The 14741-nt window shown below is 32.8% G+C and overlaps 1 protein-coding gene across 1 annotated transcript in view; it reads right to left on the bottom strand.

The window, feature by feature from the left end:
- Positions 1-1484: 1484 nt before the first annotated feature.
- The window catches only part of LOC145681037 (relaxin receptor 2-like), a 262579-nt gene continuing 249322 nt past the window's right edge, over positions 1485-14741 (bottom strand). Inside the window, exons 14-16 of the mRNA XM_081752359.1 lie at positions 10277-10467; positions 9240-9398; positions 1485-3997 (exon numbers count right to left, since the gene is read on the bottom strand). Of these exons, the coding sequence (XP_081608485.1) occupies positions 3870-3997; positions 9240-9398; positions 10277-10467 (478 nt within the window). The 3' untranslated portion in view covers positions 1485-3869. The remainder of the gene's footprint in view (positions 3998-9239; positions 9399-10276; positions 10468-14741) is intronic.

Raw genomic sequence — 14741 nt, 5'->3', positions numbered from 1 at the left:
ATTCTGCCGGAAGTGCGTAAACATTTTGTGGTGTAGAAGATGTCCCATATAAATAACATGGGAAAGATTATTCAGTTCCCCATAAAACCACTCTACAGTTGAATTTTTTTTTATTTTAGCGATTTACTTAGTTAACGCTAACGAAAACGTATAAGCATACCGAATTTCAAGTTTTATTCCACTTTCAAGTACCTAAAATATGAGATTATAGACCCAAAAGACACCCCATTTAAATAACATGGGGAATTTCTTCATCTCCTCTTTAGACCCCCTAAAAATTTAAAAAATATTCACTTTTGGCAATTTTTCTGTCGGTTAGTCCCAAAAAGCTACAATCATGTCAAATTTAATCATTGTATCCCTACAGGAAGCACCCAATAATTTGGGGGTGTAAAAGGTGTCTCATACAAATAACATGAGAAAGATTTTTCAGTCCCCCATAAAATCACTCTACAGTCAGAATTTTTTATTTTTACTTATTTTCTTAGTTAACGCTAACGAAAACGTACAAGCATACCGAATTTCAAGTTTTTATTCCAGTTCCAGGTACCTAAAACATGACAGTATAGGTAAAAAAAAAAAGCCATTTAAAAAACATGGGGAAATCTTCATTTCTCCTTTAGTCCCAATAAGAATTAAAAATATACACTTTTGGCAATATTCCTGTCGGTTAGTCTCGGAAAGCTACAATCATACCAAATTTAATCATTGTAATCATACAGGAAGTGCTCTATAATTTATGTCAGCTTATGTAGTTTTATATATAGTTAAGATATTTTATATATTTCTAAATATCAAATCATATACTCAAAAGCTGATAAACATATTGTTATATCGAAAGCATTTAATATTTCTATATTTACTTCACATATGTGTAAACGAAACATACAATAGTTAATTTTCTTTAATTTCTTTATTGTGACTCACATAGTAATAAGTATCACAGAAAAAAAAGTAAAATAATCATTGAGTTTATTTTTCTCGATTCTAAACCACTATTCTTTACAATAAAATATACAAATCTATTTCTTATTCTAATTTGTACTTTTCGTTGTCTTCCCTAAGTATGTATATATCGGCATACAAAACTTGTATCCATTAAAATAATAAAATTAAAATCTTCAAAAAATATTCTTGATTATAAACAGGTCGGAGTAATCTTGGAAAAATGTATAGTCACATCCAACGCTTTAACGTTACTCAGCATACTTTTGGAAGCATTGAATCTAAACTCAACTGTACGATTAAAAATAATCAGTATATTTATACTATATCATTTGGAATACGGAAATGCTAGCTACAGCTCAAAATACAAGACCTGCAAGTTGATTTGTATTATTTCTTAACATGATTTTTAAAATTGGTTTCAAAAAATCAATTACCTGTTTTAGTGAAAGAAACATTTACACAGATATCAGGAAATATATATATATATATATATATATATATATATATATATATATATATATATATATATATATCCAATTGCTTAACACTTTGTACACATAATACATGTATTACAGAATTTTACACATATTTTAATTTAATATACAATTTCTTACACAATTGGATGAAGTCTATGTTCATAAATATTTATATTTTCACCTTTTCCTTCTGGATTCAAGCTGTAACGTAGGATGCCGAATAGTAGTTGGCACTAAAACATATAATACATAGCTGCCATAATTTCTGATTTTGGGCCCCAGATTTTCACAAGCCAGAAAAACATTGAACGTTGTAATTGATTAAAAAGCATACAAATTACCATTAAGTATTGTAAGTTTATAATATATTTTCTATATGTATTTGCGAATTATCTAACAATTAAGGGTAGCTCATAAGCTTTCTTCGTGCTTGTTTACATGGTTGATATCTCCTTAGAACAGAACGCCTTGAATAAAAATCCAAAATATGATTTTATTCCATCTTATTCTAAATCACATTGTTGTTCCACACCAGTAAAACTAAAAAAAAAAACATAGTAACTTTCATATAATAAAAAGCCTAACTTAGGTAACAAGACTAATTCACTAATTAAGTATACGGTGAGTATATTTTTTTGAGATCTTTAATGAGAGTGTACAAGATCAATTATTTTTTCCATTTTTACACTTTACTCACAGAGTCTGCACTTAATTCTAAATACTTGGATTTTAGTCACTTACGATTTTTTTCCTAGAGCTTGAACGTTTCCCAACTTAACAAGTAGATAATTACAACTATAATAAGCCTCATAAAATATTATAACTTATATGTGAGCACTGGATGAAAGTATTTCAAAAACTAAGATAAACAAACCCAAACTTTTGCACAGAAACTAGATTGCTGAGAGTACCTTAGGAGCCTTATTCTTGTATTAATCAAGCGATGTACTATATCTGAGCAATATACTCTGTACAATTTGGGAAAACGTGAATCTTGGTATCATTTAAGGTCATATCTTGAATAAATAATTGTGATTGGAAGAACCTCACGATGAAATAAGATAATACAATCACATAGTAAAACACACATCAAAAATATTAAACAGTTAATGTATTCCCAAACCACAACACAGTCATAACATACACGTGTACATAGTTTTCTGACAGTTTTAACACGGATATTTCGTATTTAATTTGTATGACAAAGACATTACGTTAACATATTATCACGAGTACTTCAGCTTGATGACAGTTTTTGCATTAATATAATTCTCTTCTCAAACTCTTAAACAAATATTAATATGTACTATATCAGTTAAATAAAGAATTTTAGGATAATATCTTATACATATTCCAATTTAGTGATAGTTTCTACAATAATATTACATACTTAACTAACCTTTGAGGACACTTGTTAAATTACATTCCACATCTGCGTTCAGTGAAAGTAACGGACGCAATAACACTTAGATTGAGTTGATAACTATTTACGCACAAATATGCAATGCAATGTAAACTTATGAGAACATATGGCAGAGTTCATTTCTATTATTATTTATTTTCTGGTGTATTTGATTGGTATCAATAGATGTTCCTATTATTTTAGTCAGTAACAAAATGCTATAAACTCATTGGCCAGTTTGGTCTTTCCCTGTTAGTGTTTCATGATTACATCATTTAATATATATATCAAGTTAAAACACTGTTCATATAGAACCTTCCCAATTTTTCACATTTAGATCAGTTGATTGAACCTTAATTCCTTCTTTTTCTGATTACTACCAAAATAATTCATCTTTTCATGCAAAGTAGGTAATTAATTTTGTCAATATTATCAGTAAACATTTAACATAAATTTAAATATATATTTTATGTATAGTTTTGCACATCCGAGTAGTGATTCAGTTTACACTTAAAAAACTATTTTCATCTCATACAGTTGAAATGAGATATTAATCTCTAATAGAACAAAAATCTACTGGATCCATAGAAGTTTCTCTTATTAGTATTTAACAGTTTGCAATGTTTAAAACAAGTCCATTAGGTAAAATGTTGTTCCATCATCATATTACATAAGCTATACATCAGTATACTAGCAGAAGGTTAACGGAATTTAATTATAACGTAGTTTTCCCAATATAATATTTAGAAGTTGTTATCAGTTTTAAAAGTTACTTCCTGTACTTTCAAGATTTAGGATTGTTGGTATCATTACCCACACACGCACATAGTACAGCCATGATTATATGAAGTATGTTCTTTATTCAGCTACAACAACTAAATAGAACATACAAAGAGACGACAAACAGAAATTACTTTGAACACTTGATTTTAAGTTACCACAGTTTGGAGTTTTCTCCTTAGTGGTGAACCACATGTTTATGAGGTTTCTCTTCTTTGTAGAAAATGAATTCATCATTTCCTTCCAACCACGGTCGTAACGCTTTACATGACGTTACCGTCGGATAAGCCCATTAGGTTATCAGTCTCGACACAACCATCTAACATACCATTAGGTTTTCCACTTGTAAGTTGAATGGCTCTGGGATTAGAAAGTCTAGAACTCTCAGTATCTGAAATATGAAAAGAAAATATATTCTATAACACGATCACAAAAGTTACAAAACCGTCGAAAGTTAATATTTTAGGTATGCCTGAAAAATTGCAATGCTTGTAAACATAATAAAACATAATAAAAAAAACATATCGAAAGAAAAGACAGAGCTGAGTAAAATATAAAATGAGATGAAATTGAAGAATTCAGAAAAAATGTGTAAACATAATAATAATTATTATTATTATTATTATTATTATTATTATTATTATTATTATTATTATAGTAATGATACGAAAGAGTAAGATTTATAAGACAATACACTTAGAGAAGGTTAACAAATGTCACAGCTCGGAAAAAAGGAGGATAGGTGTTTAAACTTTTCACCTTTCGCCCTCAGGACTTAGATTTTGTTTCTGGGTGGGAACTCACGTGACACGAATTTTACATCAAACTATAATTTCATGTTTGACATAAACTACATTGAAGTTCAAATCTCAAACCAGTAAGTTTTCTGAAATTTTCACTCTAAGTTTATAATGACAAAGAAGTGAAATTTTCCAGATGAAATAATTAATATATTGAATAGATACAGGTAGACTACATTTTTTAAATAATAAAATAATTCAAATATTTTAAATACATAGTGATGAGAACTGGAAATTCATAAATTATGTTTCCTAGTTAAATTATCTTGTTAAAAGTTTGGATTTGTCATGACAAATATATTAGCACTATATAATATCTTCGGGATTTTTAACAGTTGCCGCTTAACCGTAGGAGGATCAAGGTCTGGTGGAGGGTATGTGAGAGATACAAATTACTTTATATTTTTTACTTTTCTAATTCGATAAAAAAAATCTTAAAAAGGTTGCTGTTGTCAGGCTTGACCCCATACATCATGAAACGTACTTTGCTTAGTTTTTATTGTTTCGTTTTTTCTATCTATAAATATAGAAAGCGGTGTGGGCCTCACAGACCCTCCCTCTTCATAGTATTTAGTTATTATTCACCAGATACGCTACCTCTTACATTTCAGTTTTTTGGCTATTTATTTTATTTTCCTTTGAAACATTTTTTGCTTTTACAACATGCAGAGGTATCTGTTTCCATTGTAACTAATATTTTTATGCACTATTAACAATAACATTATAGCTGTCTAGTTTTTATTTATTTCTTTTTATTATTTGCTTCTTAAGTAAGTATTTTATTTTCTATTAATTTATTTCTTCAAACCTGTTAACATCTTAATATGCCACTTTATATACACACTCTCTCTCTCTTTCTTTCTGTCTCACGCACATACACGCACAGAGAAACAGAGAGAGACAAAGATAATCCAGTTTGAATAGTGATAATCAAGAAGTGCGTTGCTTCAAGTCGGGTGGTATCAAGTATTATTAATGATTGAATTTACAAGAAGCAGCCTGCAACCTGACTGAAGACGCATATTTGATAGAAAGTTCTGTGTGGTATTATGTGAATGTATGTCGGAATTTGCATCAGCATTAGAACAATGGCAAATCGTGCTCCTCGCGAAAAGTTCAATTGAAAAAGAAGTACAAGTTTTAAATGAATCTGACATAGAAAGTACTGAGCTCTGAGACATTGAAGCTAACCTAACCCGACATAATCTAACGTCTCACACTATATTTTGCAAAAACTCAATTTAAAAATATCTCTCCGTTTCAAAGATTTCAAGGTTGGACAGAATTATACTTTTAATTTGATTATGCTTTAGTGCTGTTAATTCACAACAGTGTCAGACAAGTTGTAGCTTATTTGCTTCGTTTCGCATGTGCATCTCACAGGTGCAGAAACCTGACCTTGTGCTATTAGAAAAATGTAATTTATTGTTGGGTTGGCAATATTGATCTTGTATTAACATTCTCTGTACTGCCCAGTGAAGGTTCCTCACACTATCAATCTTTTCGGTGAAACAAAATTTAAAACGATTCGAATTTCCAAGATAATCAGGATGGAAAGTAAAAGGTTAACCCTGAATTCATTAGAATACTGAAACATTTCCCACTCTTTCCCATCCCACCCCATTCTACCCTAACACCATTCAAATGCGATTAGAATCCACATTTGCATACATATTGCACTGTACTAAGTTCTGTTGATCCGCATGATTGTTTGTTTTATATAAAAACAAATTAAATAAATAGGTCATAGTTACTGATATAAATAAAAATGGTAACTTAAACAGTTACACTTATGAGAGTAGCAACACTGTACTTTGAAATCTAATAATAACGTCGAATAAAATATATAACATCTGAGACACCCTAAGTTTACATTAGACATTATAAATTAGTTTCCGTGAAATATAATGACATTTAAGCTGTAGGCCTTAGAGCTCCCCTTCCCCTTGGTGTTTAATGCAATCTAAAAATACCTTGGTGTTCCTAGGATTATACGGTTAAGGTTACTAAAACTTACCATTATCTTGGTATTGGATATCGACTTTGAGGTCGATCTAGGAGTTTGAACTAGATAGTTTAAATGCATATTCATACGTGTATATTATTGTCATGGAGGTAGTCATTAGGATTTATAAAAACAATTAGAAATCGAGAAGCTGACAATCTGTGCACATATTATTCAGAAATCTAGAGTGCGTGCCATCACCAAAGAAGCAAACAGGAAGAAAGCAAGAAATGAAAAAAAATCGTAGTAATATTTTCGTGGTGTGGGACACATCTTGTTCTCTATGAAGTTGTTGTTCTTAGCATGGTTTTAAACCTTCCTTACGAAACATAATTTCATGTGTGTGTTTTCGCTTTTTTCCCAAACAACATGCGTGTATGAATGTAAGAAAATTATCAAATATATTACAACTAAAGAAATTGAAATAAAAAATAACAATATATATTAGCCAAACTTAAATTTAAACCTCTCCTCTTTATGTGTAAGGCAGATTGTTCATCTTGAGAAAAAGTAGTGGAATATTTCATTACACACAATGTATCCCATAAGTAAATAATTATGCTATATTTTTAATGAAATTAGTATAGCGACAACCACAAAGTAAGAAGATAAGAAAAACATGAATTCTTAACTTCCAAAAGTGCCAGTCATTGTCAGACTTACCTCAGAGCTAAATAAACTATAATTTAGGGGCACGATCTCTAGGGCTGCCAATCCACTTTTAAAAAAAATAATCCAAATTTCCAAATATAAGGTAAAAAGGAAATAAACCAAAACCTGCATACAGCAACAGTATTTTGTGCTGTGTAGGCTGTTGTTGTATAAGTAATTAGGATTAGGATGTATATTTATGGGCCTTTGGCATATAAGGCCATTTACCGTCACATTTTTGAGGGATGACGTTCCTCGGAGAGCACACAATCCGGGGAAAGGGAAGGAAGAAAGGATGGGGAGGAAGGAAGCAGTCTGGGACCTATAAGTTACGTACCACCCCGGCATTTGCCTGGTGTAAATGAGGAAAACCCATTCAGGGTGGCTGGCCTTAAAAAGCGGTTTACCCTCTTTCGAATAAATGCCCCCACCGGGACTCGAACCCGGGACCGCTCGCACACACTACGCTACGCGGGGACACCGTATAAGTAATATCTCATCTCCCTCCTGCTAGTCTCGCTGCTAGCTTGCTCATTTCTGAGTATAGTGAGCTTTACCAACATTCAGCAAAAACTAGTTTCATAGGAACATGTAGTATGCAACTGCAGACAATCTCTCATTAACAATGGGCAACTCAACAAATATAGAGCCCCATTATTTTGTGGGCCGCGGTGGCTTGGTAGTAGAGCGTTCACCTCTGGTGCTTGAGGTCCCGGGTTCAAACTCTGCTCCCGCCAAGTAAACTTTGTGGTGGACAAACACCGTGTGCGTGGGTTTCCTCGCTGTTCTCCCGTTTCCTCCCAATTTCTTTATTCCACCATTTCATTCATCTCTCATCATCACCGTCTCCTTTAGCCTAACCGGCATAACCGTGGAACGTAAAACTCAAAAATTTTATTTCACTTCATAGAGCCCCATTACATTCAGTAGCATAAGAAAAGATTAAACTTAAATCCAACTCTGACATTAACTGTATCCTCGTGATATTATATGGTATGTTAGTGTTAAAAGGCACATACCATATACTATGTGACATGTGACATGATACAAGAAATTACGATAGAGGCGGTTAGATCGTCTATCTTTCTATCTATATTATATATATATATATATATATATATATATATATATATATATATATATATATATGTGTGTGTGTGTGTGTGTGTGTAACATTTGCGCATTATAATATATATTTTACTGATTTGTCATTCATTATTTAAATGAATAATACTTTAATTGTAAGGGAGCCTGTTTAATTTCATATTTTTGTTGCCTCTTATCGGGTCATCAAGAACTTCCATTTAATGATTGACATACGTAAGGATTAAAACTAAAATTTGTTTCTATGAAAAAGAATTGTACAGGACTTTTCAGTGTTCAAGGTTTAAGTCAACAGCTTAGAGAAATAATAGTAATAATTGCTGTGTATATTTGAGTCAGCATTTCGAAAAAGTAGATGCTCCGAATTTGATCAAAATGAAACGGTGTAGTAACGCAAATGCTGAACAAGTATTTATTGTAAAAAGCTTCAACGACAGCTGATAGAAAGATATCTTATGATGTCAACCTATCTTATGATGTCCGAAGTTGGTGTTCAGGTAAACCGAAAAATATCTGCCTTTTTTTCACCACTAAACGGTATAGCAAAATATGATTTTTTTTCGGCAGCAAGATACTTCAAAGCATGTGAATACTTTGATGACTCAGTAGTATTTTGTGATACTTTCATTTAGTTTACTATGTTATATATTTAGTTAATAGTAACAATGGTCATATATAGTTACTATTACTGTTAGTAGTACTGGATATCTATTTGTAGGTGTTAGTATAATGTTGGTAATAACATGCGAAAGAAATCTTAAGCTTGAAATTTGTGTCCCAAATTATAAAAATCCTAACCGTTTTAAATTTTATTTGGCAACACTTGAAAAGAAAAAGAAAGAATGCAATAGATGATGAGCATCATGTCGTTTATGATTCCACTTACCTTATTATAATCCACCTTATACAATAAATGGCTAAAACTTCGAAGTTTCCAGGTAAATTTTAACGTTTTATGTTACACATATTTACATTATAGCTAATTAGTTTTCACCATAATAATTTTGCATACCAATATATTAGATAGGATAATTAAATATGATAAAAGAAAAGAAAGGTATTTACAAACTTACCTCCACCTGAAGGATGTCTGACTTTGGCATTGTGTCCGAATTTGCATCCTATATCACGGAGTTGTCCTCTAAATTTTGGAGTAGAAAAGGTGTACAGGAATGGGTTGATAGCCGAATTTACAGGTACGATGAATACCATAACCCACGCGTTCAAGTGTTCTGATAAAAAAAAAAGAGGAAACAAGAAAAAAATATAAATAAGTTTTGAAGATGCTCAATTGAATGGTGTAGAGCACTTTACATTTTTTAAGTCTAATGATTTATGTGTCGATGATTTTCTCTTTTTCTTCAAAACGAACAGATATTTTAAAGATTTGATTTCACTGATTTCTTTTTCAAGTGTAGGTAAACGTTATTTTCATTTGTGAGCATGTATTTCCATAATATGAAAATGTAATATTTTTTAAAATTAAATATCTATCACTTTTATAACTAGTAAAAGATATCCACACTTAGATACATTGCCAATTGCACTATCCATAATAATTCTAGGCCACTGAATTCTACATTTTCAAACATATCCGTTTATGGAGTTCACAAGGAAAATTACATCCAAGTTGAAATGTTTGAAGCACCATTATGCTTATGGAGAGAGCTTTCACATTTATATATATTTGTATTTGCGCGTTTCTACAGCAGTCTGTTCAAATCTAAATCAAGAAATACTTTCCAACATATTTGTTCATGGAATCACGAGATAAATTATGTCGAAGTTAAATTTTGAAGTACTTGTTATGTCTATGTAAAGTGTCCATGGTTTGATAAAAATATAAATATATAATTGATAAATATATAAATATTAAATATATAAATATATAATACTTATTTTAACTTGAGAATTCTGAATTTAACGGGACTATTATTAGCATCATCCATCTATAGGGTCGCTAAAAAAAATCACCTCAAATTTATGATCTTTGAGGTGCCGTTTATGAGTATGGTAAAAGTGCCCAGAATTGAATACATTTCTAATTGCAGTTTTCAAACGATCTATTTTCAAACGACTATGGAGTATGTTTGGTGTTCTCAGAATTTACCTGATATCTGAACTCGTTGTAGTGCCAACACTTTGAGAACTGCCACAGGCGCCCAACACAGAACATCCGTAAACACAATGAAGAAGAAACGAATGGCAAATTCTGAGTCAGCTACTGCTAAAGGAGTTGCGTTCCTCGTTTTCCAGATGCTGTAGAACATACCAGTGTAAACCAACACGATGATCACCATACTAAGATAGACAAAGGAAGGGAGTAAATAATACTGAATACTGTAATAAATAACAGCTAACAAACATACACAAAAAACAATTAATTTATAACAAGTAATAAATAGAAAGTATGTCGCAAATATGTATTTGCTACTAAAGTATTCTCGTGAAGGAAACTACCCTCAAGGTATTGGGACTCTAGAGTTAACGATGCCGGAGAAACCAGTATGCATCGCCTCCTTGTCGCAAAATCTTGCTTTCGGGTTTGGAGTCTCAAGTAATATTTTACTTTGAAGATATTGCATAAATTCTAATATTATGTATATATACAATCTCAAGGGTTTCCTGGTTTACACTCCCTTCCTTGAGCAAGATACTATGCAAAAATAAACAAGTATCTCATTCAAATATGTATACGAGCTCCTGAAATTAACTTGTGAGCATGAACCACTCCTTCCTTGTTGAAATTGTACGTACACTAGTGGGTAAAAATAGTACGGTAAAGATTGCCAGTGCATAATCATGTATGCAGCATATGTCTTATTTAGCTTAACTTTACACAGTTTGCTCAACACACGGAATTCAAGTTATTCAAGAAATATGAAACAATTCGTGTTGCGAGCTCCTTCGTGGCTACGCGGTTAGCGTAAGCACCTTTGACGTGGGAGTTGAGTTGAGTTGATTTTGAGTTTAACGTCCTATTCAGCAGCGAGGCTATATGATACGTCCTTTGGCGTGGGAGATCCGGTTTCGATTCCCGGTGAGAGCTCATGTGGTTCGGATTTCAAGTTAATCTGTATGTCCACGTCTCAAATAGGCTCGCTGCTGAACAGGGTATTAAACTCAAAGTCAACTCAACGCAATTCATGTTGAAAACCCTGCTCAAATTGTTAATTTTCCAAATTTACTATGTAAGTGAGGAAGTTAGATTTCTAGCTTTTCGTCCAATTGTTATTCCCTTTAGGCTAAAGGAAACGGATGAATTAATGAAAATGAATTATTAAATAACTGGTAGAATGGTAATGTGGAAGGAGATGAGAGAATCACGAGAAAGTCCATGGTCACGACACCACAAAATCACGTGGATAGGGATTGATCCAGAAATCCACACAATAAAAGTGTGCGCCATGTAAAAAAATAAAAAGAAAGTAAAAATATTCTCTGGTTACATACCCATAACATGCATAACGATAACAAACAACAACATAAATGAAAGTTAACTAGTCTCTCTTCCCGTATATTTATGTTTATTGACTTCTGAAATAGGGGCACCATAACTTTTTATGATGATTTGAAATATAGATGAATTTAGTTTCACTCATTTCTTAAAAGTCAGTAATTTATTTGGTCATGAATTTTAGCACCAAGTCATAGACCGACCGTTCCTGATGAGAATCAAACCTTGGTATTCTATGCCGAAGAATTTGCTAACCTCATATCCACGAAAAAGCTTTCAAACACTCGAAATTCTGTAAGTCGAGCGAGACTGAATTCACCCAACACCCGTGAATGTTGTCGCCTTAAACCTACCCTAGATGCTTCCAAAATAAAGTTACATTTATACACACTGTATGCATATTAGTTGTTATTAATTCCGAAATTGTAAAGTATACTATGAAAGAGTTTTTTCTATCTTAATAATTTGTAAAAATGAAATGAAATGAAATCTGTGAGTTTTACGTCCCACGGTTGTGCCGGTGAGGCTAAAGGAGACGGTGATGATGAGTACTGAATGAAATGGTGGAATGAATAAAGTGGGAAGAAACGGGAGAACCCCGAGAAAACCCATGCACACGGTGTTTGTCCATCACAAAGTTCACTTGGCGAGGGCTGGGATCGAACTCGGGACCCCAAGCACCAGAGGTGAACAATCTACCACTGAGCCACCGCGACCCGTTAATAATTTGTAGTTAATTATCGCAAACAAACAATGATTCAAAATTCTACTATAGATTCTTCTCATATTTGAAATAATATGATTCGACTTGGTTTGTATATTTGTGTATATATACTTTTTTCTACCACAAGTGAAACAAATCGTGTTCAGCGAGCTGCTATTCTATCTGTTACAAGGAGTAGAAAAACTTTTTTTTTTCTGTCAGGAAAAATTTGAGATTACATTGTGCGCTGTAATAATAGATTAAAGGCTGTTCTGTGAGGCAGACGATCACGAGAAAGAGCCAAACCATAACACGTAAATAGAGTAACATCAAGCATCATGACTTACATTACATTGCCAAATATCTCATACATCAATCAGGGATTTACAACCAATGAGAATATTTATTAAAAATTCAATATTTTAAACGTAAATAAAAATCGAATGCATTTAGAAGAAAAATTCGTTGATCTTGGCTAGAGGCGGAATTCCCGGTGCTGTTCCTGCCACGGTGCGAGAACTGCAATCTCTGTTGTGGTACAGATATCCTGTAGCCTATTGCCTTTCAAATTGAAAAAGAAATAAAAGTTTTGGTTTGACGTACAACGGTTATGCCCGTTAGGCTAAAGGAGACGGATGATCAATAAAAGCAAATCATGTGAGATTAGGTTTCTATACTCTCCCGCCGGGAATCGAACTCAGGTCCACGAGCACCAAAGGCACATTTGCACTGGAAAAAATATTTTCCGGACAGCGGTATATTGTACAAATTAGCGGTATTGTAATTCTTGCTTAGATATTACATCATACCGCTGCAGAATGCCTGGCATCTAACAGTCTTCCATATATTAGATACGTATACGTAGGTTACATACGTCAACTATATGTCACGTACGTCTATCTGTATGTAAGATCCTGACCGTTTATCTACAGCTCTTTCATATGGAAAGTACGTATATTCGAAACACTTATAGGGAGAGTACATATAAAACATAGTTTTCAGTTAGTCCTATAGGCCTACGTTTGCTGCAGCATGTTGCATAGAGTTATCCGTTAAGTCCAAAATCTTTAAGGATTTACGCATATAACCTACGTTATTACATCCGTCACATACGTTTTCTATCTCTCTGTGCCAACCACTAGATCGGTTGGAAAATCACTTAATTGCCTTAGAGTCAAGTCAGCCTAATGTTCCATACGTACTCCCTATCTTGGTACGTTTGTTCCGTAGACATTTTCTGAACTAATTTTTTCTGACTGTTTATTTCCAAGTAGAAAGAAAGTATAGATCGTACACAAGAATAGGACTGTGTAATGTTTATACAGAACCGGACAATCTTTAAGCATGATTTTCTGTATCTTGTAAGTATAGACGGAGGACACACATGATTTCCGTTTACTTTTCTGCTGTACAGATTGGTCCTGGCTAAACAACAAACCTGTACGTAACCTGGTACAGAAAATCTTGTGTGATACAGAATTCTGATAAATTTCACCTCTGTGGATTTTAAGGGCTGAAAATCCGTTTACGCCTAATAGATTCAGAAATTTCGTGAATGCTCAAATATCTTTCTACGTCAACCCATTCCCCTAATCCTTAGAAAATGTTATTTCTTAAACCTCCTCTTATATAAAACCTAAGGTTCTCGATCTCGAATTAGGATAAGAAAATCTCAAAACCTCATCAAATTTGTAGTCTAGGGTGCAAGATAATATTATGTAAAATTTCAAGGTTGTCTGATATATAGTTTCGAAGGTCTGGCGAATGGTAAAGATGGGGAGTAGATTAGTTCAGTGATAAAACGATTACTTCTAGTTCGTAAGTTCCCTGATTCGGTCGCCTGCTACATAAGTGTATGGCGGATAACATCGTGTGTATTGATCTTATCGAGGTACTCCTGTCTCTTACTACATTCTCAATTCCATCAAATTCTTCGATCATCATTCACTTGAATAATTATCCGTCTGTCTTAACGTTAAGAATATAATGGTGGGATGGTAAACTGAAGGAACTAATTTCATTCTAAAAGAGAGATATGAACGGGAAAAATATCATTCATGTGTCTCTATGTCCTCTAAGGATACATATTCTGCAAACCCCACCTTTTCTACAGCCTACGGTCTAGGGAAAAAATTCTGTAAAATATCAAGGTTCTATGCTTAGTAGTTTTCGAAATCTTTAATGGTGAGTCAGTCAATGGATCTAATCTTTCATTCATCCCTAACACACACACACACACACACACACACACACACACACACATTATATATATATATATATATATATATATATATATATATATATATACCCAAGAAGATGCCAAGAAGTTAGTAGCGCAAGCCACACAGAGTCCAGGTGAAACAATGAAATTTTGAAGACCGTTTCTCGCACAACTGTTCCGTAGCATTAATCACT

This window comes from Thermobia domestica, chromosome 3 (assembly GCF_964235325.1).
Source record: "Thermobia domestica chromosome 3, izTheDome1.hap1.1, whole genome shotgun sequence".
NCBI lineage: Eukaryota > Metazoa > Arthropoda > Insecta > Zygentoma > Lepismatidae > Thermobia > Thermobia domestica.
Note: the sequence above shows the minus strand (reverse complement) of the source record. Positions and strands in the feature narration are given on the sequence as shown.